Source organism: Harpegnathos saltator, unplaced genomic scaffold (assembly GCF_003227715.2).
Source record: "Harpegnathos saltator strain DR-91 unplaced genomic scaffold, Hsal_v8.6 scaffold657, whole genome shotgun sequence".
Lineage (NCBI taxonomy): Eukaryota > Metazoa > Arthropoda > Insecta > Hymenoptera > Formicidae > Harpegnathos > Harpegnathos saltator.
In genome coordinates, this window is record NW_020230490.1 from 494,615 (window position 1) to 522,500 (window position 27,886).

The window sequence follows — 27,886 nt, forward strand, 5'->3', positions numbered from 1 at the left end:
AGTTGATGTATAACATAATTTGTCTATTCGGTTTATAAACATCAATCTGAAATGTTTGTGATTGTGCACGTAAATGTAGAATTATCATCTAATCAATAATTAAATCAAAACTGGAAACACGAGGTTCGCCAATTTTGCTCTAGCGAGATTAAAAATCTCTAAGTGAAATTTAAGCTCAAACTTGTTTTACGATCACCTGTAGATTACCATTAATCTGTACTAGAAGTTAAATATTGCTGCAGATCGTTGACAATGAGACGATGTTGATTCCACACGAGGATATTACGATAATGCAATTACATAAGACGGAAGCTGGAGAGAGGAGATGTATGTGCATATATGACTGAGCGAGAGAGAGAGAGAGAGAGAGAGAGAAAAAGCAAAAAGGTAGTTGCCGAACTAACATCCCCTATATTGATCTTACGGTCTAGCAGTTCTCTCTGTCCCGCATTTGGTTCGCACGCGTTTCCCGTGCACGTGCGGCTACACGCAGGAACGTGCGAGAATCTCGCGACTCCCTGAAGATAAATAGGTATTGGATCCTATTAGACTTAATATCTAACGACAATTCATTCTGACAAAGCTGGCCAGCTTAGAAATTCTCTAAAGTTTCTTAAATAAATGTGTAAAGATTTTCAAGGTTTTCGTTCTCGAAAGATTTACGTAAAAATAATTCAATAAAAAGCAAGGTGTTGCTTCTATCAGTAACGTTTTAGTATTAAATTTCAGAAATAGGAACGGAAGGATTATTCATATGTCTAAATTACTGATCACTTATTACTCACATATATCTTTTATTTTGCAATTAATTCAGTTGCAAAACAAAAGAATGAAAATATTTCATTGTTATCACACATTATATTTAGGTATATTCAATCAGACATTAAATTCAGCTATGGAAAACCTGACACGCAAATATATGTGCGTAAAAAACTCGTATTTTCTTATGCACGACATCCGCGTCTTGACTTCTTATGCTTGTGCCTTCGACTGTAATTTCTGCAGTGACAGTTTGTGTTGGTTCTGTCTCTATCTACTTTATCTATTGTACTGTTTATACCTTGAAGAGTGATACAATATGGGAATTACGAGAGTAGCCAGCTCGTTGATCGATCGTTCAATCAATTTGAAGTTATCTCTAGTCATGGAACTGAACAACAGCAGAGTTCCACCTTAAGACTGAAAGGATTACGCGGAAAAATGCTTTTTCATTTAACTTTTACCAAAGGAAACTTTTTTATAAAGGCCATTAAAGAAGCCGTAATCAACAAAAGCAGCCGATAAAATGCTGCCGTCGCTCTTCGTGTTTTTCGTTGTACGATAAATATCACCAACGGTGATTTTAGTTGCACCGGACCTCTCAATGCTCACGATGCTGTCTTTTCTAACGGCATACTTCCTTCACCGCTGTTCTTCAACTTGAGTAACGTTTAGATTTCTCTTTAACATTATTTATTTTTTAGCAAAAAATATCCTAGAAATTCTCGACGGTGGATGAAGCTTGGCTGTTGCGGTATGCGAGGATTCGAAAGTCGAAGATCTGGGGTTGCCGCCAACGGGACGACGCCGGCGCGTTGCTGACGCCGCTGACGCCGCTTCGTGGCGAGGGTTGAAGGCGCTTCGGCTCCAGAGAAACGGTGGTGTCACAGGGCTGCCGCCGCCGTCGGTCAACGCACACGCACACGGGTTCACACCCATCGCTGCGGGTGTGCGTCCCGTTTCCTTCCGAGGCTTCGACGTCGCCGTGCGAGATAGAACGCAAGGCGGATCTCCACCCCCGCTCAGTTAGTTAACTTGCTATTCGGCCGGGGGTGACGTTGCGCCGCAAGTGCCGAGGTGCATATCGTGTGTCCGATTAGCAGGGTGGAGGTTGCGTGCCGTCGTGACGGGAGAGGCTGAAAAATACAGAGCAGTGCGTGTGTCACAATCGAGAGTTCATCCCGTGAACGTGATATCACACGACAAATCCGACAGAGAGAAGGAACGAGAATGACAGTCGCAAGTGAGAATCGCCGCCAATGTCGCTCTTAATGTTCAAGAACTTCGTTCGAGGAGAATTGCAAAGTTGGAAACGGAGCTGTCCGATGTAAAAAAAAAAAAAAAAGGAAGCGGAGTTTCTCGAGAGTGGTGGGAATTTTACGTCAAGGCATAAGTGCGGATAATCCAACTGCAGAGAGAAATTTGATTTCGGGATCCCAAGGGTGCAGGCAAGGTCGGACGGGGATATGTGTCGGTGATGCGGTGATGTCGGTGGCGGGACTCTCGCCTTCTTTCCTCATCGCCGTCGTCGTCGTCGTCGTCGTCACCGCCGCTACGTTACCTCGAACGACAAGAGATACCGAGGAAGAATATTATACGAAAGACGCGAAGGAGCAAGCAGTCTTTTCCGAGTCCCTTCGTCGTCAAGGAGCATTCAAGCGGGAATAGTGCAGCAATTGTGTCAAGGAAGTGAAGAGAAAAAATCACGCGCGATGCTGTCGATCGTCGGCGGGGAGTCCCGCTGGAAGACCGGGACGTACTCGATCCCCGCGCTGCTGGTCCGATGCCTCGTAACGATCGTCGCCGACGTGCGGCCGCACGAGGGGTGGTAGCGCGCTATAACGCGCGCAGCAGGATCGTAGAAGCAGAACTCGTCGGAGGTACGCGCTTCCGACACCGTGCACCGGCACGGCCGATGCGGTGGATGCGGTACAACGGAACGATGGCCGGCGGTGCGAGCACAGAAACGGCATTCGCGTTAGTCGAAGCGGTGATCAATAAGACGCTCCAGCACACCGTGGGATTGTGAACCGGTGATCGCTATTTTTCTACGCCGAGGCTCGCGAAAGACATCGTCGTAAGGATGTAGGGGGGCCCGCGCTATCGGGCCCCGTGGAGGCGCCGTGTATCTTCTTGCTCTCCTCGCGACAACGGGCTGATATCGGACGGGACGATATCTAACGAACGAGGAGATCGAACGCAACAGAGAGAGAGAGAGAGAGAGAGAGAGAGAGAGTGAGAGGGGGAAGGGGAGAGAGAAAGAGACAAACGTAAAGAAAAAGAGAAAGAAGCAAAAGGGCAAAAGAGAAGCGAATGAAAACGCAGTGTGACCGGCAGTGTCGAATGAAAATGAATGAATAAAAAATGATTATGTGTTCCTTAGTCCATCTCTTAGGTAACTCCTCGTTATTGAGCGTGTACTGCATTTCTTGTTGTAGTAGCGATTTTCTTATACCATCCTCGAGTGGAGCATAGATGCCTTAGTGTTCATTTAACGGGGAGAAAGAAAGAAAGAAAGAAAGCAAGCAAGCTTCGAGATCGAGTCGATTGACCATCTCTGCGCGACATAATCGTCAAGTGCGCTGGTACGTTAAAGGCGCGGTTAAATACACGTTACGCCATACGGCAGGATCAGCCGTGGCACGAGAAGAGAAAGAGGAGCGAGAGAGTAAAGCGAGAGAGTGAGGTGAGAAAAGTGCGTTTCTCGCGTCGCGAAAAATATAAGCGTCGTATGTTAGCGGCCGAAGTAGGTCACGAGGTCGATACTAATACCAAGTGAAGATGCAAGAGGAAGCCGGGAAAATGGCATGTGCTAACGACGTTAATAACGGCGGACCGATTTTTTGGGGCGGACCCGCCGTACGCTCGTAGTACGAAGTAATTAGTGATTTACCGTGCACGTTGCGCGCGTCATTCGCGCGGAGTGCCGCGCGAGGTAATCTAATAGCGGACTACCCCCCCCGTGTACGGAGGATAATTACTAGCGAAAATGGTCGATCTAGGGGGATACATTATTATATTGATGAGCCACGACGGGAAGATGAAGTTGTACGGTACGTATGCAGTCGTTGGATTAACACGATGCGTAACGGCGGATGACGCGCTCATTTGCCCGATATTCGACGAATGCAAACATTTCGCGCGCGCGCGCGCGCACGTGTGCGTGTGTGTGCGCGCCGATGAAACGCGTATGTTTTCGTGTCAACATTCGTAAATATTTGAAATATATAATACAATTCCGCGGAGAGAATTTGTTTTCTGCGAATCAAATCTTTTCGAGTATTTAAGCATTTTATATTTTGAGCCCGTGTATACGTGCGTTGCCGAAATGCCTTCTTGTAATTGTACTTTATCCGCTATACGTTATTTCAACGGCGTGAATTTGTGTCGATTGTATCCATCGTCAAATATTTATTAAATGAGCGCATCATTGTTTCTCCTAATAGAGATACAGGACTATCTCCTGACGATTAGCTCTCATTAGATACACTTAGATGTTAGAATGTGACGAATGTGTGTAGAAAGCTAGAAACTTAAATGGGAAGTGAAAGTTTTCTTGTTAGACACGATCATACGCGCGGAGCTTACACGTTGTGCACACGTCGTGTGCTTTCGGAAATGGGAAACGCGCGACGGACGGATTTCCGATTTACACGGCGTGTTACAGTAATGCACGACGATTTACACGGAGGACGTTTCGCGACGTGTTATTTATAGGCTGACCTTTATGTTTACTTATCGTAACGAACGCCTCGCCGCTCCAAAGAAGACTCGCTTGGTTTATGTTTAACCCTTTCCTCATTGATTGTTGTTCAATGATATTCCTCTTGGGGAGGATCTCTTTTGGAGGATCCCTTTTGTGACTGTATATTTTGCTAATGAATAACACGAAAAAGATCGGTGTACGTCGATACAACCTGCGCATACACTCTGCAATTTTTTTTGTTTTGTTTTGTTTTGCAAGTATAAATCAGTCACGATAAATATATTTATTCCGAGGATGTAGCGTTCAATTAAGCAAGTCAAATATTTTCAGAATTTATTATCTCCTTGCTGGCGGAAGGCTGAAAGAAACGTTTGTTGTTTGAACAGCGTTGTCAAGTGTCCTTTTACAACTTTCTCGTTTTGTTTCACGCAAGTAAAACATTTCTTCATGTTATTAATTACCAGAAGTCACTCGTGTTACATTTTTTAATGATATATTTTACGATATTTTATGTTGCTAAACGTAATTAAAACATAAAAACGCGTTGATGAGAGTCGTTCGTGTCTCTGACGTTTCCTGATTGAATTTCGCTAGAAGACAATAACTTTTCGATTTTCTGTAGAATTTAGAAAGAAATATGTCAGTCGACTAGTTTTATAATTGATTTGTGGCTATTCTGTTGCTTTTTTGTGAGTGGTTGGGCTGATAATACGTTCGCGTGTGCCGCAAGCAGATTTTATATGTTACATTCACGGATGCTTAAACAGCGATTTTCTATATGCCTATAATGATTAGTTTTTTTATGAACGATTGAATGTGTTATCGCGTCTGCGTGTATATTGGAATATCCGTTCAAAGCAAAGCGCATCCGCTAAATCGTCCGTTACTTTTCCCATTCGGTATTGAGTACCTTTATCGCCAAATTCCAGATTATAACAGGTCTATGTCTGTTTTCATGCAGGATCGCCGGCGGATAATGTGGATAACGCCACTCTAGAAGTGGCTGACGAGATTTTAGAAGTGAATGGTTGCACTTTGGAAGATGCAACTCATGAGGAAGTCATTCGATATATACACCAGGTAATTTGTTATTCTTTGAACTATCAAAATTGGAAGTTTAAATAAATTGACAAAACAGATATTTATATAGGATATGTTATATTATATTTCATTTTTTTAATCTGTTTTTTAATCTGTTATTTAACTACATACTTGATTCGAATAAATTGTATTTGTTTGTTTCAAGTGCATCAAGTCCCGGACGATATGTCTGCGTGTCCGGAGAAGAAGCGCGAATAAAATGGGTGAGTTTATTGTATTTTTAGTATTTATATCATCAGTCGTGAGCGCGGTGGCGTTTATGCGAGTTTATTCAAACTTCAAAGAGCGGAAATAAATGAAGCGTTGAAAAGATAGGGTGGTGGTATCTTGTTTGCAACGTAAAATCAGCACAAGCAGACATTTCAATGGGGAATTATTCGTCAGGAGGATCTTGGGAATTGTAGACAAATAAACGTAATAATGAAAAATTCGCCAGAGACGGAAGAAGTGTAAGGCACTCTAGAATTAGCTAGAAGTAGCTATTTGGAGCAGTCACATTTTCATTTAAATTCATTTATGTCTCGTTATTTCAAACGCTGATGTGACGTGTTATTCTTTGAGCAGGTGTTTTTAAAGCAAATGAGACATTCCGTCTCACCGAGCCGGGCGGGATATTGTTGTCTCATCATAAACGTTTCTCGAGCAAACACGCACGAATTTGAGTATGTGGTTTGGCTACGATCGATCTTCACTTGCGTCAGTTATCGTCGCTCGTCAGATAAACGCGTAACATTATATGGTTATGTCGATTAGAGATTTAATAGGGATAAAAGTAAGACGTTGATCGTACGAGTTGCAAACCGCGAATATAAAATCAAATACTTGGATACTGACACATTAAAACTCGTCAACAGGTTCAAATTTTCCTCCATTGATGGTCGAAATTACACACTTGGATTAGTACTGGAAAGATGTTTGGGAAAATTTCTTTTCTTTTTGCTGAGAAGAAAGAATCACATTCGGTGTTGCTCGTACGAGCAAATTACACATATTAGCGTGTTCTTATTGTAACGATTACAATTTTTCTTTATTCCTTCATATGACGAACGTATAACAATAACGCAATGATTCGTCTGTGTGAATGGCGCCGCTATATTCCGAGAACGCGCTGATAAAAGGTTTATCGTAATCGATTTCAACATCGTATCCGCCAAGAGGATATCGAACGTGAATTAATTTGTCGAGCCGATTCACATCTACGTTGCAATTTGCAACAGTGTTTGTCTAAACCTAATTATTGTATTTAAATTACTCCAATCATTATTTATTTACCCATTTCGTTTGAGCATACATATTACTCTACGTTCGTTCAAATGTGTCGTATAAGGTACACACACACACACACACATACACACACACACGCACAGTAACGTTGCACGCGCGACTTGTCGCTCATTCGTGTTAACGTTGAACGCTGTCTCCGAACTGGTCGTCCGGCAAACCTGCAGCCGCATTTGGCACCATTGTCAGGCGCACGTTACGATCCACATATTACATACGCGTGCACGCGATAGGAAGGCGTGTTTGAAAGCGCGCCGATGGCGCGCGGTGCGAGATCTCGAACATCTGGCGCGCTCGGCGACGCGCGCAAAAATTTAAATGGCGCTCGGCGCAGAATCGTCGGCCGATTTCGGCGAGACTCGTGCGAGTCCGGCGAGTTCGCCAGGTAAACCGCTTCAGGTTGCTCGCCGCGCGTACGGTATCGCGGCCAGGCCCGGAGTGGGAGGAATGGAGAATCGTGGCGATAGGCAGGCACAGGTAGAGTCAAACGAGCCAACGGTTGCACATGGCGGACCAGGCGGCGGCATAACCTTCGAATGGTATTCACGTTGTCACGCTCCGCGCTGCTCGGCAGTACGGAGCAGACATTCGTACGCGCGCCAAGCGATTTCGCGCTCTGTTCCGCGCGCGCTCGCCCTCGCTGTAGCCCGCCGAGAGGGTACACGTTCCTTCCGCGCGGACAACGCGCCACGACGACGCGCTCCACGTCTCGCTGCCGGAACGTCATCTCGTCGGGATTGTCGCGCGAATCGCGAGACTCGCGCGAGCGCGAGTGTTACATCCTTTTGCAGCGCGCGCGTGTTGTGCGACGTTCCGTTTCTGCGCGTTCCGCGTGCCCGCCCGTTCACCAGCCCGAGCCGGTGTCTGTCCCCCGTCTGTGCCCACGAGCCGAGCGGAAGAATCGCGAGGAAGAATCGCGCGCGGATGGCGGCCGACGATCGCGCGGTCCGTGAGTGATGATGGGACCCTGTGGGTCGAAGGTGAACGGTCTGTCTGTAGCCGTGCGCGCATGTGAAGAAGGGATGCGTCGGTGAACAAATTTGTGTCCCCCGCTGCCGCATTGCTTACTGATACGAGCGACTTCAACGAGTTCCCGCTTTCAGGACAACGGCTACAGGAGGAAAAGGCGAGTCTGTCTTTGTCAATTGTTTTTTCTCTCTTTTTCCTCGCCCCCCCTCTCCTTCTCTCTCTCTCTCTCTCTCTCCTTCTCTCTCTCTCTCTCTCTCCCTCTCTCTCCCTCTCTCTCCATCGTCGCCGTCCGAGCGACCTGCCGATCTGCCGAAGGTAACTGCTCCTTTTCTCCTCGTCTCTCCTCGCTCTTTTCGCTCCTTTCTCAGCACTTTAACAACGTGTCCCGTGCCGCTCCGTCCATCTCACGGTGACTCTCGTGCTTTCGGAGCCGCGCGGTACCGGGGAGTCGGTACCAGAGCGTGCCAATGCTTCTTTCTCCGTCCGTCGTCCTTCCTCTCACTCCCTTCCTCTTTCCGCCGTCCGTCCTCTCTCTTTCTATCTCCTTCTCTCTCGCCCTCTCTCTCTCTCTCTCTCTCTCTCTCTCTCTCTCTCTCTCTCTCTCTCTCTCTCTCTCTCTCTCTCTCTCTCTCTCTCTCTCTCTCTCTCTCTCTCTCTCTCTCCCCCTCCCCTCTCTCCCCCTCCCCTCCCCTGTCTCTTGTGACATGTCGACTTTGCAATACCGCACGCGTCACTTATTTCCAATACGTACTTCGTCGCTCCGCGGTTTTCGAATCGCGCTTGTAACCGTTCACGCTCCGGTATCGCAATCTGTAGCTTGACTTTTATCGCTCGTGTCGTGTGATCGTTCATTCGATCGATCGATCGGGCGCTCAGACATTTACATTTTAATGACATACCTTCCGCCGTCTTGGTTTATTTTTTCTACACTTATCGGCAGATTCGCGCGGTACAAGTTTCCTTGTATTATGTCAACATCGCGATTACGAGAGAGACTCTCGACCTTGTAGCTGTTATTTTTTACCTGCGCGGAAATTCATTTTTTCTTCCTTTTTTCCTTCTATTTATCCGCTCGTCCAATTTTTTTTTGTAATGCGGCATAATTATCCTCGCGGAATCTTCTCACAAGCGAGCGAGAGTCCGTAGTAATTATTTAACATCCTTCATATTGCGCGTCCTCTCCTTTTTCTTCCTCATCACCGATAATTAAAACGTCCGCGTTAATGCGGTTTACATTTTGCATTAGTCCCTTAACATCGTATATGAATTCGCATATACAATCCGGAAGATTCTAATATTTTCTCTTGCATGTAAAATTCTATTTGCGTCTATCCACTTATACGCGCGCAACGTTTTTACGAAATGCTTCTTACGCTCTGAGAAAAAAAAATCAGGAATGACTAGCGAATATCTATAATAATACATTCTCGGAGGCGTAAAGTTTGCGTGTCATGTTCCAGTCTCATCGGTCAACGTCATGTCGCACCATTGGTCCTGAATTTTGCTAATCCTTTCAGACTCGGCATCTGTTATGCAAAATGGACATATCTCTTTTTCTCGGCAACCTTTTTATTAGTCACACGCAAACTCGTCCGCGTTCACGCGAGAAAGAGAGAGAGAGAGAGAGAGAGAGAGAGAGAGAGAGAGAGAGAGAAACAAAGAGCCGATTCGCCCGAAAATGTTCCGAAAATATTCTAAACCAAATAGTCGTCGCAGCAAATCCTGTGTTTTTATTCTCGCGGGTAAAACGCTCTGAGAGGGTTAAAAATAAAAAAAGCTCTCTCTCTCTCTCTCCCCCTCCCCTCTCTCTCTCTCTCTCTCTCTCTCTCTCTCTCCCTCTCTCGAATCGCTCTTGCGGCGATTTTTACACCGGGCAACATCCGCGCAGCCGTACATCCGCCTTCCGTGTGCGTACGTGCGTACCGCGAATAATGCGGAATGTTTTTTCCCCGATGGAGGCTAACAATCGCGCTGCGCACGGTGCGTGTCAAACACGTATTGTCGTGGTGGTGGGCGTATCCGCGCGCTCCTGGATGTACACCGACACAATCGTCAGGAAACGAGGAAGCGCTGCGCTGCGCTGAGTCGCGTTGCTCTGCTCTGCTCTGCTCCGCTCCGCTCCGCTCCGCGGTGTGCTCTTGAAGGTGGACGAGACGGAGAAGAGTAGGAAACGGGAGATGTGTTGAGCCGGCATGCTGATACCGGTATATAAGGCACGGGTTTACGAGGCACGGAGGCGCGGAGGTAGTGGCGGCCGAATGTGCGGCAGAAACCGGAGTGAATGTATACAGGGTGTAAGAATGTCGTGGGTAGAAAGAATGTCTGTCATTTTTCTGTGAGCCTCGCGACGTGTCCGACTTGGCCGATGAGAGAATTCCGCCATTCGGCAGGAGGACGAATGCGTTCTGAAATTTGCGCAACAAATGATGGGCAAGCTTTCCGTTGGCCGATCGTACGGTCGCGCGAACAGAGCGCCGGGGAAACATGGCGCTCTAATTATACGAGGAATTTTGGTCGCTCCCACGACGATACGTGTCTCCTTTCTTCGGCTCGAATCAGGAAGCGATTGAATATCGAGAATTAAAGGGTCTCGACGAGATGTACGGGATGTAAACGAACCGCGGCGGGTGATCTTGTCCTTTTCGTTAGTTTCACGGGATGGTGGGTTGTTAATGAGTTTCCACTTTGAAGCTTCATCGCCGCGACGTTGGAAATGAGCCAGTCGCAACAAGTGATAGAGAGTACGAATGAAATATCTGCCGATATAATAAGTCGGCCGCAACAGTCGAGTCCGCAACTCCGCGGAGCTGAGGTGTCGCGCAGGATCGTGTTTGTCTTTCCGCGCTTTTCGCCGAGCACCCTGTAGACGCGCGCCTCCGGTATCGCCTCTCGCGTGCGAGAACGCGATAGGCACGCGGCAGAAATCGAGAATGAGCGGCCCGGGAGAGCAGATCGGCCGTCGACGTATAAATTAGGCGCGATCACTTAAATCGTCTCGCGCACACTTTCTCCCGTGATGTGCGTTAAATTGTTTCGTCCCAACCTGTTGAATTTCAATCGCCGGAGTCAGGCACGTACGACAGAGAATAAGCGCGAGCTGTATGCTCCGCGAAATTCTTTTTTGCGCGCCAACGTGCGACTAACGAATCGTCCATGATCGTTATTACGTACATCCGCGCGTGTCCCTCTTTTCAGATTGTTTCACGTGGTACCTCTCGAACGTAGATCCTTTATAGATAGAAGCGGCGGATTCTTCTCCGGCGGGAAGCCGGAGGGGGGGGTTTGTACGCTCGCTATACCAGCAGCTTACACGTTCGCGCGTTATTCATCGATTTCCGCGGCTTTTTATTATCTCGCGATGGTCAGTCGTAATTGTCGTTGCGCGAATGTGAGCATCGCGCGAGATAGTCGGAAATATGACTGAGCATTCGCGGGGACGAGAGAGCTGAGGGTCAGCGCGATCGTCAGCGATTTTCGTTCATTGTGTAACGCGTAACACACCTTACGCGAGCCGAGCGGATTTTACAAAGGCATTCCGTGGCCCGCGAAACATCGCGCAATGATGTAACGCGTTAAATAAGTGTCATGTAATCGCTCGTAAGATGGTGCGCTCGTAATATTTTACCCCTTCATCGTATCTGAGATAGCCATCTGAGACGAATATGCACGTGTTACGCGTGTATTTGGCGTTTAACAATTAATCATGTTTTCACTGTGTGTGGTCGCAAATTATAATCGCAATTTTCCAAAAAGAAAGTGGCACTTGCTGGTGCTGTGCACACGTGTCAGGTTATTTGAAAGTTAATTTCAGGTGAAGAGTTCACCGACCTCTACGCGTGCCATTGTAGCGCAGATATTTAGACGTATCGTCCCGTATTGATGTAATTATATATCGCATACTCTCAACATATTGAAGCAGAAATACAATGCCAAATAGTGCGCATAGTTTCTCTGGAGAATTTGGCCGATCATAAGCCAAGATTGCAATCTCGAATTCGATGTAGTTACATCTCGGGAAACAGTTATCGCGCTCGTAAAAGTTAGCGAAACGTTGGCGATTGTCTCTCTCTCTCTCTCTTTCTCTCTCTCTCTCTCTCTCTCTCTCTCTCTCTCTCTCTCTCTCGTTCTCTGTTACCTACAATAATCATGAGCGATGCCTTTCGTTCCGACAATTTGCCAGCCATTTCGCATTATTCTCGCAAAGACATTAAATAAAAGCTATTTTGCTCGGTCGTTTCCTTATCTAAATTTCAACGCGCGTTGTTAGGTGCTGCGGAGCAAAGAGTCGAAGACTCTTGTTGCGGCAAATTGTTAAAAATACACGAAACACGATAAAAAGATGATTATTCACAAAGAAAGAGAACAATGAAGGAAGAAGAAGCGACTGTGACTAATCCTTTCTTCGAACGATGCAAATTTGTGATGTACACAATTTTCCTCTTCCTAGAGGTGACTAATAGTGGAGATTTATTCAAAATTAGTTTCAGTCGCTAGAATCAAGACGCGTATTATAATTTTACGTCTCTCTGTTGTTCTTAGTTGTAGCTATAAAATGTTATTTTATTTAAATGTCTTATCGAATAAACAAACATACGCATACACACACACACACACACACAAACAAATCGACAGTAGGTTCGAGCGCGTCGCAACACAGAGTCAAAACATTGTAACATGTAGATTAAATGTCCGGGCATTGCCGGACGTGTCTTGCTTCTTGTTTGTGCGTACATATGTATATACAACACCATTGTGGTGAGTCTTATACAGTTAGAAAACTGGTTTTCGCCTCCTCCTGCGTCAAGCCGGTGCTGTTCATATGATCGAAACCGTCTTGCGGATCGGTACATTTTACTTTCCCTTTATGTTTATCTACTAAAGTGCCGTCTCTCGGCTATTATTTTATAATCCTTGACAAAATACGAGAGAGTGGTTGCCTCCGCCCGCCCGCCCTCCCTCCCTCTCGGCCCATCGTCAATTTTTGCTGGCGTTATCTCTGCCAGTCAATTCCTACATCTCCACTTCCTCTGTTTCTGAACGGCATTAATCATCTGCCTGGGGTAACCTGCGCTGTTCAGCTATCGAACTCGGGTTATCTTTCGAAAAGCGTTTCAGCTTAGGCACTCGTGTGAAGCCCACTTGACGTAACGCAGTTGATTGGTGCCACGCTGTATATATACGTACACACGACGTGCGCGAGCATCTAGTTACCGCCCCGACGAAGTAGATTCCTCCGGACCATTTGAGGGAGACTCCAGACCCCGAGGTTAATATCAAGGCAACGCATTGCTTGACCCGAATTTACCGCGTCACCGAATTTGTGAACGTAGTGTGCTTCTCTGTCCCTCTCTTTGCCTCCCTTTCTCCTTCCTCCCTATCCCTCCCCCCCCCCTCTCTCTCTCTCTCTCTCTCTCTCTCTCTCTGTCCTATCTCTGCCACTGTCTTCGGCTCGCATTCGCGCCTCCATTGTGCGCCGTATTTAACGCCAAATGCGATTTGATTCTGCATTCTGTTCGCCGCGTATGAAGGATGTCGCATTCATCGCGAGAATACGGTACGAAAATGAGATGACTTTCTTGCGCTTGCCGTTTAAACGAGAACTGCTCCGAGACAAAGAGAGTCTGCACATTAATTGCGTTATTAATTTGTACATAATTTGCGCTTTAAGGGGACTAGAGAGTCAGATTGCGGAAAAATCGTGCTTGTTTTTCATAATATTTTGTGACGAACTGAATAAATGTGCAAGAATGAAAATTTTAGGTATATTTATACAACATATGAAGAGTAGAACAATTTTGTTTATTAACAAATACTCATATAAATATACCATATATATAGTTGAAATATACTCTTCTTTTTTTTTTTTTCAAGTTGTCGTTTTTGCAGTAATATCTCGGCTCTCGATGGTTCGATTAGAACGAATTTTAGCTAGAAATCTTGAGGAGGCTCATCATTATCCGGTGAACCACTACAAAAAAGAATCGAACAAAATTAACAAAATGGCAGCTATTATTAGGAAAAAATCCAAATTTTTCAGTTCCTTTACAATAAAAAAATTAATATCTCGAAATGAAATATTTTGACGTAATTGTCCATGGTTCATCTAAGAGCCAGATGAACAAATATTATTGCTTTAAAATTTCAAATCGATACGAGAGGTCAGTTTCGGAGAAATCATTGCAAAAAGTTGAACGATAAAATTTCGTGAAAAACGCGTTTAAAATTTAAGTGGACGTATATTTATATGAGTATTTGCTAATAAACAAAATTTTTCTCCTCTTCATATGTTATATAATATAATCTATATCTAAAGTTTTTATTCTTGCACATTTATTCAGTTCGTCACAAAATATTATGAAAAACAAGCACGATTTTTCAGTGATCTGACCCTCCAGTCCCCTTAATAAAAGCGACAGTAACGCCGCGGCCGCCATAATTACGCAGTGATATAATATTGGAGCGCTGCTAATATACCCACACGGTGATGCTTATTTTATTCATTCCCGCGTCTATGTTTGCTCGCGACCGTTTCGAGTTCCTTCTTTCTCGCGGAGCAACTCGCGGATAATTTCAACGTATGAATCGCACATAATCCGTCTCCGTTATCGAGCAATGTGCGTTTGTTACCGGCTATTTTTGGATTCTTTGACTTTGTGTGTCAAAATTCGCGGTGGTATTCGTTCGTCCAAAGACAAATCCAGCCCTCGCGTTCTCTCGCATCGCGCTCACGGCATTCATGCTGCTCGCTGTCAGGATCGTTTCACGACGCGACTGAAACAAAGGAATACGGAAAGGGGTGTGTTTTCGAGATGAAAACACACTTTCGCCGAATTACAGTGCCACGTTTGAATATACGTTTTGGAACTATGCCAAAACATTTTGAAAAGGAAGCAGCATGAACGAATGTCGTGAATTTTCTGCGTTACACCCGCGCACATACACATGCACACACGTACATCCTTGCCTGTCGTTCGGCGGCACACAAAAGGCTTTAAGGCAATGATTGTAGCAGGTAGTAGTACGTAGCACGGAAAGCTTCTGGGAGGCTTGGTTTCCAGAGCGTTCCAGGTGATATGCAATCGCTGTGTAAACGCACGTTCGAACGACAACGAATAAAGTGCGGAGTACACGCGCGCGATACGCGCGCAATTCTACCACTGGAAATTTCAGAGTCGCGCTGTGTGCGCGAGCTCTGTATTTCTCATTTGGAATATAACAATCGCCATGCGAAAAACGCGTTTTTTATCTCAAGATACGGAAAACACTGCGTTGAACTGTGCGAGCGAATAAAGGAACAAAGAAGGCTCGAGACGTATTAATTTGTTCGAAGCTTAATTTGATTCGGCGATTCGCGCATTGTACACAGCATTGATTACTCTTCACGCCGCGGAAACAAAGTCCGTGGTCAAGTCCAAAAGAGGTCGGAGAGATTTACATTTGATTGAAGATTGTTCTCAGACTGTTTCTTGAACTCTTGAACAAGCGGGATGAAATTGGAACTCTTGTTCGTGAATCCGCGACATCCGTAAAAAATGCCTCAAGGTTGGCCCCCCCTCCCCCCTCCCCCGGGACGAAAACTGTCGCAGACGTACATTTAATCGGCTTCTCCATTCGCACGAAAGCGGATTACGAAGAAACCAGGACGGGGAATCGCGTCAATTCGCGGCAAAAAGAATGAAACCATTTCATGAGAGGAGAGGGTCTACCTATATTTTAGGAATTTGAAGACGGCCCGACCTATCGATCTTCGGACCATTACTCCTTTGGTCTGCGCGAAAATTGTCAACCATGAATTTTTGGCGAATATCTTAGAAAATATCTCGTCTTTGTTCGTGCCGTCTTAAGTGCGTTGAACTGGCTCACTTTCTCTCTTTCTCTCTCTCTCTCTCTCTCTCTCTCTCTCTTTCTCTCTGTCAATTTTTATCGTCTGTGCCAGCGAGTAGTTCCAAATATAAACTCCTTCGTGAATGCGTCTGTGCTATCCATTCTCAGTCGCCGGCTGCGGGCGGAGAGTTTATTTTCTAGTTTCGTGACACGTGTACGCGCGAATACCGTCGTCTTTCGGAAAAGTTTTCGGCAGTCTCGGCAAGCTTTTTATTCGGTATTCGGACGAATACAGTGGCCGCCGATAAGTCAACTTCCGGATGCCATCGACGCGGGTCGATCGTAGCCGCAGTGTAAATCCGATGGATTGCGCAAGTCGCTAATTACGACTTTTGAAAGTGCATTAAAAAAGAAGCGTCGTGCAGTAGTGCGAGAAATAGCGGCGTTTATTTGGCCAATTAACAGAGGAACATTTCGCGCGCTGGGCACGACGGGCGCGTTGGGCAAATTGTGTTTTTTCGAGCGTAAAGTTGCGCGAAAAAAATTCGCATGAAAAAAAAGTAGATATTTCTAGTCGCATTATTCCCGTGTGCTCGTATAAATAGAACGCGGTTAAGAATACGTCCAAATCAATGCAGTTCAATGCTGATTAAATAAAGCGCTGCGATTTGCGACACGTAGCGAGAGTGACTCGCCGTAGAGTGAGTGCCTTCCCTTCAAGTTTTTTCGCGTTTGTCGCGGAACACGAACATGTCGAAATTCTTTCGCAAGTTGATCTTCTGCGGTTGTGCGTCGCGCTCCTCGGGCCCCGACGGCCTCTCGATCGTCGTGGACGAGTCGAGCGTCGATGATCCGCCGAAATTCGCGGAGCTGTTGAATTATGACGCGCAGCCCGACGACGTGGGAAGGCATTTTGATCTGTCGACTATAAAATTCATCGACGACGAGGAAGCTGGCGAGGAAGATGCGTCCCGCACTAAGAACGGTAGCCGACGATCGATCCGACTTTTCTTTTTTTATAGGAAAGTAGGTTGATACGCGGTATAGCTTCGCGTTATTCCCCGTCAAGGGACGATATAAATAACTGGCAGGCAAAAAATTACGAGGACAATACGGGGGGGGAGGGGGAGGGGGCTTTACGCGCGCAGCGCGTACAAAGTTTCGCAGTGTGCACGGGCCGCGTATCGTCGCTGCAAGGGCTGAACTCGCGCGGAAAAGCATGCGGTTTCGCCGCATGCTTTTTGAGACGTACACGGCCGTGAACGTTGCAACAGGGGAACGCTCGAATATATGAAGGGAAAACGAAACAGAAAGAAAAAGATAAAAAACGAACGTTCGTTTCGGCGTTCGTTTTATCTCTCGTGTAGAGAAGAAGAAGAAGAAGAAGAAGAAGGAAAAGTCCCGGGATTAAGGAAATATTAAATTAACGGAAACACACGGCGGCGTAGCTCTGGGGAGGGTAAATGAGAACGGCAGTTCAGGAAATTTGTCAGGCTCACGAGATGCGCTTCATTTATTTCTGCTCTCCTCTCTCGCCGTTACAGCCGTCGCCGTCGCTATTAGCGATAGCCGTGGCCCGGTAATGGGCCCTCTGACGCACGCTAAATACGCGATAAATTTGCCTAATTAATCCTTCGTGAATTCTCGACAGAAAAGCTGGACGGGCCAAACTCGGAGCCGATCAAAGACGCCTGGGTTATCGCCGTCGAAAGGTGAGATAATGAGCGTACCCGGCTAAGGTGGTGGAAACGCCCCCCCCCCCACCCCCCACCCGCTGCCTCCTCTTCGCCCATTCTCCCTCCGAGTGTGTTGTAGCGTGCGCAATTTGCGCGATACAACGGGCCGGGTGCGGACGATAAAAGGCGAGAGAGAGAGAGAGAGAGAGAGAGACAGATCTAATATCCCGCTTGTAGTAAATACATTCCTGCCAGGACGGAATCATATATCGATTAAACGTCATATAAAAGGCGGTAATGTCCAGCGGACGAATGTGTTTTTGATCGAACGGGAGAATGCGTCATCTAAATGTCACGCGAATCGCTCGTCGCAAACACGCGTTCTCCAATCGAGCCGATAATGACAGTCCGTGATGAGATATCGCGAAATCAGGAAGTTCATTTTCCACAAGTCCTTTTTTCTCTTCATTATATTACTCCTCGTCGTTCGAAATATTGATCTGGAGGAGGGAGCGTTATCTTGTGCGGTGTCTAGGGCGCGGCGGTGTCGACAGGTACAGGGCGCTTGCAGCTGCGATATCAATAATACAATGCGACTCGGTTTCGTTGAAAAACGTACAAAGTGCCTCTCGTAGATACATCGCACGCGCGAGTACCCTCGCTCTTGCGTTCGTTACCTTTTTTCCGCACACGGATGAAGGATTCATCCCCTTTAGTCGTTGGAATGTGCGAACCACTGTCTCGGCCGTTTTTTCCTCTGAAAAAAATTGCGTCCATTAAATTCCTTCGTCCCGATCCTCCGCACCGCCGAAAATTACTACCTGTCGAGGAAACATTTTTTTTTTATTAATAGGGACGGGATAGTTGCGCGCGCTTGTCGCGGTCGCGAGATTAGATTTCACAAAAAAAGATTCCGATCGCTTCCGAGTTGCAATGGACGGAGCATCACGCTGTTCCGAGACAGATTGAAACGGCGAATGGTAACGTTAGATTCGCGTTAGTGTGCGATGAGAACGACGAGTTATCGTGACTCACCTTTAGTGAGTCTTGTTCGCCTTCCCGTGGATAAACGCACGGCGATGGCTTTTCAACCAGCGACCATTTTTTCTGCTCACAGCAAAGCGAGGGAGAGGCTACAGAAACTGACGGCACTGAAGAAGATCAAGCCGCGCGACATCGAGGCTATTTTACACCAGCAGGTACGTAGAGCGGCGAACGAGGACATGTGATGAATGAAATCGCGTCCGTTAATATTGCGATTCGAACGAGCCGACGAGGATCCCACGGATCCAGACGCGATCTCTCTCGTACTTTGCGACTCCTCTCACATCGCGTCGAGAACGAAAGAACTCACCTTTTATATTCCAGAGCTGGATTTAGATTCACCGTCGCCCTACCACCGTCGTCCGAAATGATGTTTCTCTCTCTCTCTCTCTCTCTCTCTCTCTCTCTCTCTCTCTCTCTCTCTCTTTCTCTCTCTGTCGGTGAAAAAGAACAGCTCATCGATTCACAATCAGCATTCGAGACCTTCGAGCGGCCTCGATCGCCAGCGACACAAGTCGCATTCTCGAAACTCGACCGCTCGCAAATAGAGCGATAGCTCATCTCCAGCAGAGCTAGAGAGACGCCTCCGTCGGAGGACATTGTGTTCGTCGCGCCGCACTCATTTGTTCTCCGATGATTTTTATTCCTCCCTCGCGCGGCTGCGGCAGCCGCGCGTCGGAAATGCTGAACGCGAGTCCGCGCGGCGCGACGGTGCGTCGCGTGCAAATGAATCGATCGGCCGCCAGCGAAATCGTTACGAGGAGGCTGCTTATGAGATGTGGAATGCAAAGCAAACGAGCGGAGTGGTGAGAGGTGTAAAGCCGCAATGATTATGCTCGGCCTTGCGCCTTCGTACGTATACGTAGAACGAGCGCGGCTCATTCGCGCCTTCGCGTCTTCCGAAACTCTGGCCCCGGCCCCGGCCCCGATTACGCAACAACGAGTTCCAGCGGCCGCCGATGACGCCCCCGCGCGCGCTTTCAGACGGCCCGGCAGAGGCGTCGTGTCATCATCGCCGAGAGGGAATTACGCGGAAAGAATAGTACGTGCCGGAGAGGAAAAAGAGAGGAACGAAGAGAGGCGCCGCGCCTCTCAACATTCGCGGCGCGTGAAGCTGCTCCGAAGCGAGGTATCGATACCCGATACCGCTTCGATTTCGTCGAGTCGGCTGTCGAGGAGCGCGAGTATCGGTGTTATCCGACACTTTGTTCGAAAGCGCCGATATACTCTTAGCGAAACCTCGCTTGACTTTGACCAACGTTTGCGGGACCGGCGCGATCGGATAACGATCGCGCTTTGGCGCTGCCGTCGAACGGGCAGGATTTTGCTCTCTCGCGACACCGCGAGAGATCATTGATTTCTCAGCGTGGCGTGTATCGAAGAATCTCTCCGGTTCCGCGCCTCCGCGGAGAGAAGAGTTTCGTACATTGTTTGTTATTTACCGCGTTTCGAGCGTGATCTTTTGTGAGTAGTATGCGGGATCGTATCGTTTCGCGTGATTGTGACGTGGCATGTGGGTTTAAAATCTTTAATCCCGAGCAGACTGCAGGCGTACACGCGTACTCGCGTACTCGCGCGCATATCGCTAGAAGATGTCGATCCGCGCCGTTAACGGCGGACTTTCCTCGATGTCTCGATATCGTTCCCAATGCCATTGCGGCGCGCGCCGCTTGTTGCCGCTGTTGAACAAGCGGGCGTGTCGCGCCTTTTTTCTCTCTCGTGAACATTAATACGTAATTCATTTAAATAGATGGGGCGGAGATAGCGGCTCGTCTCTCGCGGATTAACTCGCCGGCGCGGGCGATGGCGGTGTCGTTCGGGAAATTGTCCGGCGGTCATTTCGCCGCGTCAATTTTTTCCCAACCTCCCGAGCCTTGGGAGTACCGACGGTGCTGAACGAGAACGCTTAAAAAGGTTCAGTTTGATGAGACCTCGTCTGAAAACGAGTGTCGCACGTAATCTAGGCTTACACGGCCGATGACGTGCAGGAGGAGGAGGAGGTCTACCGGTCTGCCGAAAGAGGAGGAAGGAGGGAGAAGGTCGCGTTCGTTGTTTCTCATCGAAATATCGCGCATTCTCTTAAAACTGATTTCACGCGTTAAGAAAGGCCGTTGGCGGTTTAAAGGCCAAATTAATACCGGCGCTATTGTGTATACTTGAGAAAAGCTATTGGTTAGAGTAATTCACGAGAAGAAGAGTCGTCAGAGTATTCTTTTTTTTTTTCGCGAAGATTGCGACATTGTGACGTTGTCCTCCCATTCAGTTATCGCGTGTTTATCGTCGGACACCGCTCGGTCGACCGGTTTCAAACTTTATTTATGCAACATGACATGTAATGTTGATGATTAATTTCTTTTATCCTGTTGTCACGCTTGTGACAAATCAATCCCCATCGGGCTGAGGAGGAGGGCCCGGTTGGTACGGATACCTTAAAATTAACATAAAGCGACACGGTCGCGCGCGCGCGCGCGTTGCGGATACTTGGGATTCGCCGCGCGTCACGCGTTGAAGGTGAAAATAAATGCGGCGAGTGCGAGTCCTTTTTCTTTTCTTTTTCATGTTGCGCAGAAATGCGGCAGCACGTGTGACACGAAAATGAAGTGAAACTGTGTGTGTGTTCGACTTTTGCCGTTATTCATAAAGCTCAATTGAATATACCGTAGTACCGTCACGTGATCGCGCGGTGTAGCTTTCCATTCGATTAAATTTTTAATCAGCGTGACCGAATAAAAATGCAACCGCAGTGGGATTTACCATTCACTCTGGGTGTAGCTTTTTCGTAAAATTTATTTATCGAACGTGACAAGTGCATATCGCGTGCCGCGACGGATGTCTCCTCGCCGTGAAATAGTTAATTTATAAATTCATTCCTTTCAAGTCCAGATAATTGTTCGTCATTTAGCGCGCCATTTCTGATGAATGTTTCAGATAAACGAAGAGTTGGCGTCCACGAGCGAAGAGTCGGCTCCGAAAGATCTGACGAATGACCAAATTACGTTTACTTTGGCGGACAAGTAAGTGTGTTACATTGTTTTTGTATTTCTATTATTAACAATGCTTCATTGGATGAAGCTGTTATTGCGCGTAACACAATAACGCGAAACGCAGCGGTATACAGGTAGCGGAAATGATTATTATCACCGCATTATTCGAGATATAACCGGTTGTGGTTTTACGTACGTGTGTGTGTGTGTGTGTGTGTGTGTGTGTGTGTGTGTGTGTGTGGAATCATCGTTTTTAAACTTCCACTTAAACGACATCATTATTTTTTCACGGCTCGCGTGCTTCAGTTAGAGATTAGGGATAATTTGCGTCGAGGGTATCGTGGGACGATGTTGCTTCACACAGACGTCATGTTCGTAATTAATTTCCGAAGACTTAATATCTCCCGGGGATGTTCCTGTCAAAGCGTAATAAACCTCCAGTGCCTGTTGTAATCGGGAAAATACACGCAATACCAATAGGAGCCATCGTTACGAACCGGATGTGACAAATTGCGATTGTCGCGATTGATATCCTTTCACAATGCAGGCGTGTTTGCGCGCGGCTCATTTTTATTTTCGAGACTGTACAATAGCGAAAGTCCCGGAGAGAGAGATAGAGAGAGAGAGAGAGAGAGAGAGAGAGAGAGAGAGAGAGAGAGAGAGAGAGCATTCCGTTTTATAGTTATCACTTATCGGCGGCGGCTTCATTAATTCGTTTTGGCTTTGATTGTTTTAGGGAATTGGGGACGAATGCTTTCTCCACGAAACTTAGCAACGGTACGATTCCCAAGGGACTAGGGAAAGAGGCAGACATCCGAGTGGAAAACACCTCGCAGGAGCGGAAGGACGCTTTGGAGAAACAACACAGCTATCCCGAAGAGCCGAATCTCTTGGTGAGTAGCGCCAAAACTTTTCTCCTTTCTGCCATTTTTTTCTGAAACATGGGTATGTGGATAATTATCTGCGTACTTAATTGTTTACGTAACAGTTACATTCTTATATCAACGATGCATCGGGACGGTATGTCGGCATTGATAGCGCTTCGCTTACATAAGCACATCCGTTGGATTTCTTGAGCAATTATTAAACAGTTTCCCGGAATAGCAAATCGGTATTGGTAGTTTATATCGTATTTAATTACCGACGTCGAGCACGTTAATAGGAGTATGTTCAAGCTACTGTTATTTATGTTCTATAGGACGTTTCCCCGAATGAACGGTCGCGAATAATCGCGCTATTTCTTCTTTATAATTATTTTCTGATGCGTTTGTCCGTGTTTGAATTATTATTAAGTCATTGACTTAAGTCATCCCTTAATTGAAAATCGAGTCCTCTCACTAAGGAGATTGCGCGCCCGCGTTTTCACTCGAGTCTCGAAGAAAGAATGTAACGAAGCTGTATCTCGTCCGCTTATAATTTAAGTTCGATTCATCCAGGCAGAATTTTCATTCGTGAGCCAGTTACAGTTGCAAAGATACTTAAAGTGAAACGTTGCAAAGTTGCGAGCGAGACGACGTCTAATTAAATTTTCATTAAGAAGAAATTTGTGCTGCAAATTGATCAAAGGGTGCACATTGGCGAGACAGAGTGTGTCTCCCTCTATCGGACGTTCTGCACATTACTTCCGCTAAAAACAGAAAATCGCACTTATTTGTCCGTACAGCAACCGGTGCAGAGCGGGAGAATCGGCGAACGTCGCGCAAGCAGCCCTTTCCAAAATGGTCGGACGGAAGTGCTGATCGGCGAGCCGGAGGGCGGTCCGAGATCGCCGCGGGGGTCGACATCTTCGGCGGTGAACGACGGCAATTTCCTGAATCCACCGGATGAGCGAGACTATCCCGAACCAATTTGCAGGTAAGCACATCGGACTGTAACTTGGAGCGAGCCAACTTTTTACGTCTCGTGTCCCTTGAGTCGTTTAATCGGCTTTTGCCGTCATTGTAACATCGTCCCTTGCACGTTCTATCGGTCGCGTCCTGTTCTATCAGGTCAGACACTTGTGTCACTTCTGTCCGCTAAACGATGGACAGCCGGGTGGCATATCTTTATAACCTGATGTAAAAGTTTTTATTGCTCCTGGCAGTATCGCTCGTTAATTACCGTCGTCGTTCCGAGCGCGTAATTAATGACCAATATCACGCTAGGAGCATGTAACAGGATGATTGAGTGGGTCTTGGCGCGAGAGCGCGAGTAGGTCGACAAAATATGATTTCGCGCGCGCGCACACATATATTTTAACAGCTCAAAAGCTCGGGTATTTGAATCTTAATTCGCGACTTGATGCCGCTCGCTGCGGAGCGTATCGTCGAGAGACAATTATTCACAACGAAAAGACGATATTATTTGTGTTACTCGAGAGTTTTTAAGTCCGTGTTCTGCTTTACCGCGACGGGATAAATTCAGCCGACGTCCGTTGGATGTCGCCATCAACATACTTAGCGCGATCTTTTAAAGTCAGTCAGAACTCTCTCAGTTACCGAGAGATACGAAGGCGCTGCACTGCGCAAAGTGGTGTGTTCCACTTCTCTCCACTTTTCAGCCTTTTATATTTTTTCATATTGTTTACAACTCCATGCTCCATTAGTGCGCGCTATCAGTTAGCATTAACATAGAAATTCTCAAGCAAGCTGCATTAGAAAAAAGAAAAAGATCTCATCGCGCAGTGAGTGCTTGATCAGTTACAGATGATTGCACGCCGCTATTCTCGATTCGTGAGAATCCAATTTGAACAGTTTATACGAGCAGGCGTTTAATATAGCGCTAAAACACGAATTAATATACGGTTTGGATTTCTCGATCGGTCGATGAGATGAGAAGTACGAACGAATGGGCTAATCTAAAATGCAGCGCAGGAGAGAGCGCGACCAAGTCCGCCCGCGCAATCAAGGTGAGATCGAACGGTAGAGAGCGCGTCTCTGCGTCGATGGATCAAATAAGCTCTCTCTCTCTCTCTCTCTCTCTCTCCCCCCTCTCTCTCTCCCCCTCCCTCTCTCCCCCCCCCTCTCTCTCTCTCTCTCTCTCTCTCTCTTAAACAGTAGCCCGCTGAAATCCTCGCTGCGCGACTCGAGCACCAAGCGAGAAGTGCAGGCCGACTCACTCGACAGAGTCACTTCGCCGGTATTTCACGCTCGTGACACACCCACCTGAGTCGGTGTGAGTGCAGCCTAAACAATGCGTTTTCCAGTCCTCGGTATGCAGCGTCCCGACAGCGAACTACCTCCTGATCCCCCCTTTCTCTCTTCTTTTCTTCTCTCGCTGGATTTCGCGACCTCGCTCCTCCATTCTTCATCTCCTTCTCTCTCTCTCTCTTTCTCTCTCTCTCTCTATCTCTCTCTCTCTCTCTCTCTCCCCCCCCTCCTCGAGCCTCTCTCAGCTTTCTCTTTTCTTTTTTTTCTTTATTTCTTTCCTTCTTTCTGTCCATCCTCTCTTCCGTGCGTTCTAAGATGGTACAAGAGGGATGCGCGGTGTGAGGACTTGAGGCGGTGGAGAGAGAGACTTGAAGTGCGACGGCTCGGCACGAGTAGTTGGTACTCGGTGCTCGTAGCTTCTCCAATTCCCCCCCAAGCGAGGAAATCTTTCTTATCACACCACGAAAATTTTTTGCGCGCGCGTTATTTATGCGCGCTCAAAACGCATTCTTCTCGCCCCCACCAAGAGTGTGTCCTTTCTCACACGATGTTTCAGGAATTAACGCTAACGACGACACGACGGCACGAGCTAGCGCGCTTTCGTGTTCCTCCTCCTCCTCCTCCTCCTCTTCCTGCTTCTCTTCATCTTCTGCTTCGTATTCCCGTTTCGGGCGCGAGCTCTCAAAATGTAATCCTTCGCGAATTCTGCCGCGCAGCCAGCTTACTATTGTCTCGTCTTGCGCCTTCTCGCAACATCGCCCGTTGTGTGTGATCTCCCCGTCTCGTTCCCTAATTTAATAAACAGAAACGCGACGGCTGTCTCGTCACTGGTCCAGAAACAGTCGCAGCGGGACAGTTCAAACTTGACGATAGTTGGTCGTCGGACGATGACGCAACGGACGAGGTCGTCGGTTGAACAATAATTAACGCGCGAATTATTAACGGCGCGAGGAAAATTTAATGGTGTCGTAAGGAGACGCATCGAGGATGGGAGGACGGTTCGGCGAGGAAATCACCGTCAACTTATTCATGAGTTCGCGGAGTGAATCGCTTCAGGTGCGAATGAATGCGCGCTATTGACACTGGGCCACTTTTAAGAGAGCCACTTTTATGAGAGCTCGTCACATGAATGGTCCGGAAATGAATGCTTTCGCCGAGGATAGTCACTTGCGAAAATGTCCGGCGACGCAAGACGCGCTCGCGAGCTCGCCTGCAAGGACCTTTGAGGGAAATTGGTATCGCCCTTCTCTCTCTCTCTCTCTCTCTCTCTCTCTCTCTCTCTCTCTCTCTCTCTCTCTCTCTCTCTCTCTCTCTCTCTCTCTTTCTCTCTGTCTTTGGTCTTTTCTCGAGGGGTCGTAATCGAGAGGGCATCGCGCCCTGAGCGCTCCAGTTTCTCCGCTTCAAAGCTAAAAGGTTGCGTTTTATGCACAGCGTGTCCCAGAAGCTCGCGTAGTTATTGCGGCTGGCGCATTTTTTCACACACGTAGAGAATGCCATTTCGGACACGCGGACCGGTTTTTCATCGGTACACAACGTCGTAGCTTCCCGGAGCTGTGTCGCGTTCCGCCGAGCCAAGTATTTATGCCACCGTCTAATCGCTTTGCTCTTGAAAACAGGAAATATCGGAATATTGATTGTTATCTGACAATGACAGGGAAAAACTAGGGAGAAACGACAGCGCCGCTCCGTAGGTGAACGTCCGCTAAAGTACCGCACCGGCTTCAGCGTCTCGCGCGTCTCGTAATCTTATGTCCGTTATCCCAGTCAACGATATCGATTCGCTCCTTTGCAATCGATACCGTCCGTCCCCGGCAACTGCATTTATACTTACGCGTGTCCGGTCTCGGAACGGTGGCATTTTTTCACGTCGCAGCGGCGTGAATTTGCATCGGACAGCTCTCGAGCGATGACACGATCGCCTTAAAAGTACGACCGTACCGTGCATTCAGCTCAGAGCGAACCTTCGCCGACGATGTGTCGCGTTACATCGAGTTATCATACGTACATCGAGAGCAAATGCTGCTTCTTTTTCTTCGTCCATCTGCTTGGACTAGAGAGGAAAGCATTTTTCGAACGAGATACATTTCAAACAATTATATCTTCGGAGAGAACGATTTATTCACATGGAATTCACATGGTTGCGTGCGAAGATTTGCACGCGGATGAGCCGTCCGCCGTCGGCTGTTTTTTCCGGGCCGCGAAAAAACGGATGACAATTTGTGCGGGAACGTGCCAGGCTCGCGGTCAGTCTGCACAACGGCACCCCGGTGTTTCCGGCGAGAGGGAGAACGCGATTTCAAGCCGCATGATTGAACGTTCCTCCTCGGTGCAACCATAGCCGCGGCGTCGGCTCTCGTTATAGCCCGCGCTCTCCGCGGCGGCGTCGGCTCTGCTGTGTGTGACACAGCTACGGAATACCGATTGCTCACTCTCCCATGGCGTTTCCTGTTCCGACGCCACGTATCCCGCTTTCAAAACGACAAAACAGAAAACATGCAGAAGGAGGAAGAGGATAGCGATGCGCGTGTGGACGGACGAAGAGGGAAAGAGAGAGAGGGAGGGAGGGAGGGGGGGGGACGGCGAGGGAAGGTGAAACAGCGAGAGAGAGAGAGAGGATCGGTGGGAGAAGGCAGGGAGGAAGGAGATGGCGGTGGACGAGAGAGGAGGGTATAGGTGGTGCAATGTGGATGACAAGGATCAGCGATGTTGTATATGTGTACCGACGACACGCCTGCTGCCCATTGTTCACGTCTAACGCATTATGCGCATCATTCATGCCCTTTTACGCCGAGCCTCGCGGTGCGCCAAGTTCACGTTAACTCTCTGACGCTGATCTGGAGTCAGGTAGATTCTACGCGAAGGGAGGAGATTCCTTACGCGGGAAAGAGGAACGAAAGAAATTTTACTACTCATCCGTGAGATTTCCCGTTTTTACGCGAGGAAATTTCTCCCTTCCCTTTCTCTTTCTCTCTCTCTCTCTCTCTCTCTCTCTCTCTCTCTCTCTCTCCCTCCCTCCCTCCCTCCCTCCCTCCCTCCCTCCCTCCCTCCCTCCCTCCCTCTTTTTCTCTCTTTCCCTCCTTCCCTCCTCTGAGCGGAAGAATTATCGACGAAAAACGCTAATTGCACATATCGTTCACGGTTCTTTTGCGCATCGTACATATGTACGCGCCGCCGTGACTTTCCTCTCTCTCTCTCTCTCTCTTGCGCGCGCGCGCGCACACACGCTCGCATTTTTGCGCATTACGCTCCAATTTTTTGCATCTCTGAAGAAGGCAATAACTCCGTGTGAGTTCCTCCGGCCGCTGTGTGCCGCTCTTCTGGAAGAGAGATCGACTCGCGCGATTTATGGCGATTTAGGTCGGTTGCACGGATAACCGAGAGAGAGAGAGAGAGAGAGAGAGAGATGCGCGTTTC

At 47.6% G+C, this 27,886-nt stretch overlaps 1 protein-coding gene across 1 annotated transcript in view; it reads left to right on the plus strand.

The window, feature by feature from the left end:
• The first annotated feature begins 1,485 nt into the window (after positions 1–1,485).
• Positions 1,486–27,886, plus strand: part of LOC105182842 (MAGUK p55 subfamily member 5-A) — a 62,600-nt gene continuing 36,199 nt past the window's right edge. Inside the window, exons 1-8 of the mRNA XM_011140576.3 lie at positions 1,486–3,812; positions 5,427–5,545; positions 5,712–5,769; positions 17,292–17,352; positions 18,434–18,515; positions 21,289–21,374; positions 22,081–22,237; positions 23,008–23,198. Coding sequence (XP_011138878.1) covers positions 3,749–3,812; positions 5,427–5,545; positions 5,712–5,769; positions 17,292–17,352; positions 18,434–18,515; positions 21,289–21,374; positions 22,081–22,237; positions 23,008–23,198 — 818 coding nt within the window. The 5' untranslated portion in view covers positions 1,486–3,748. The remainder of the gene's footprint in view (positions 3,813–5,426; positions 5,546–5,711; positions 5,770–17,291; positions 17,353–18,433; positions 18,516–21,288; positions 21,375–22,080; positions 22,238–23,007; positions 23,199–27,886) is intronic.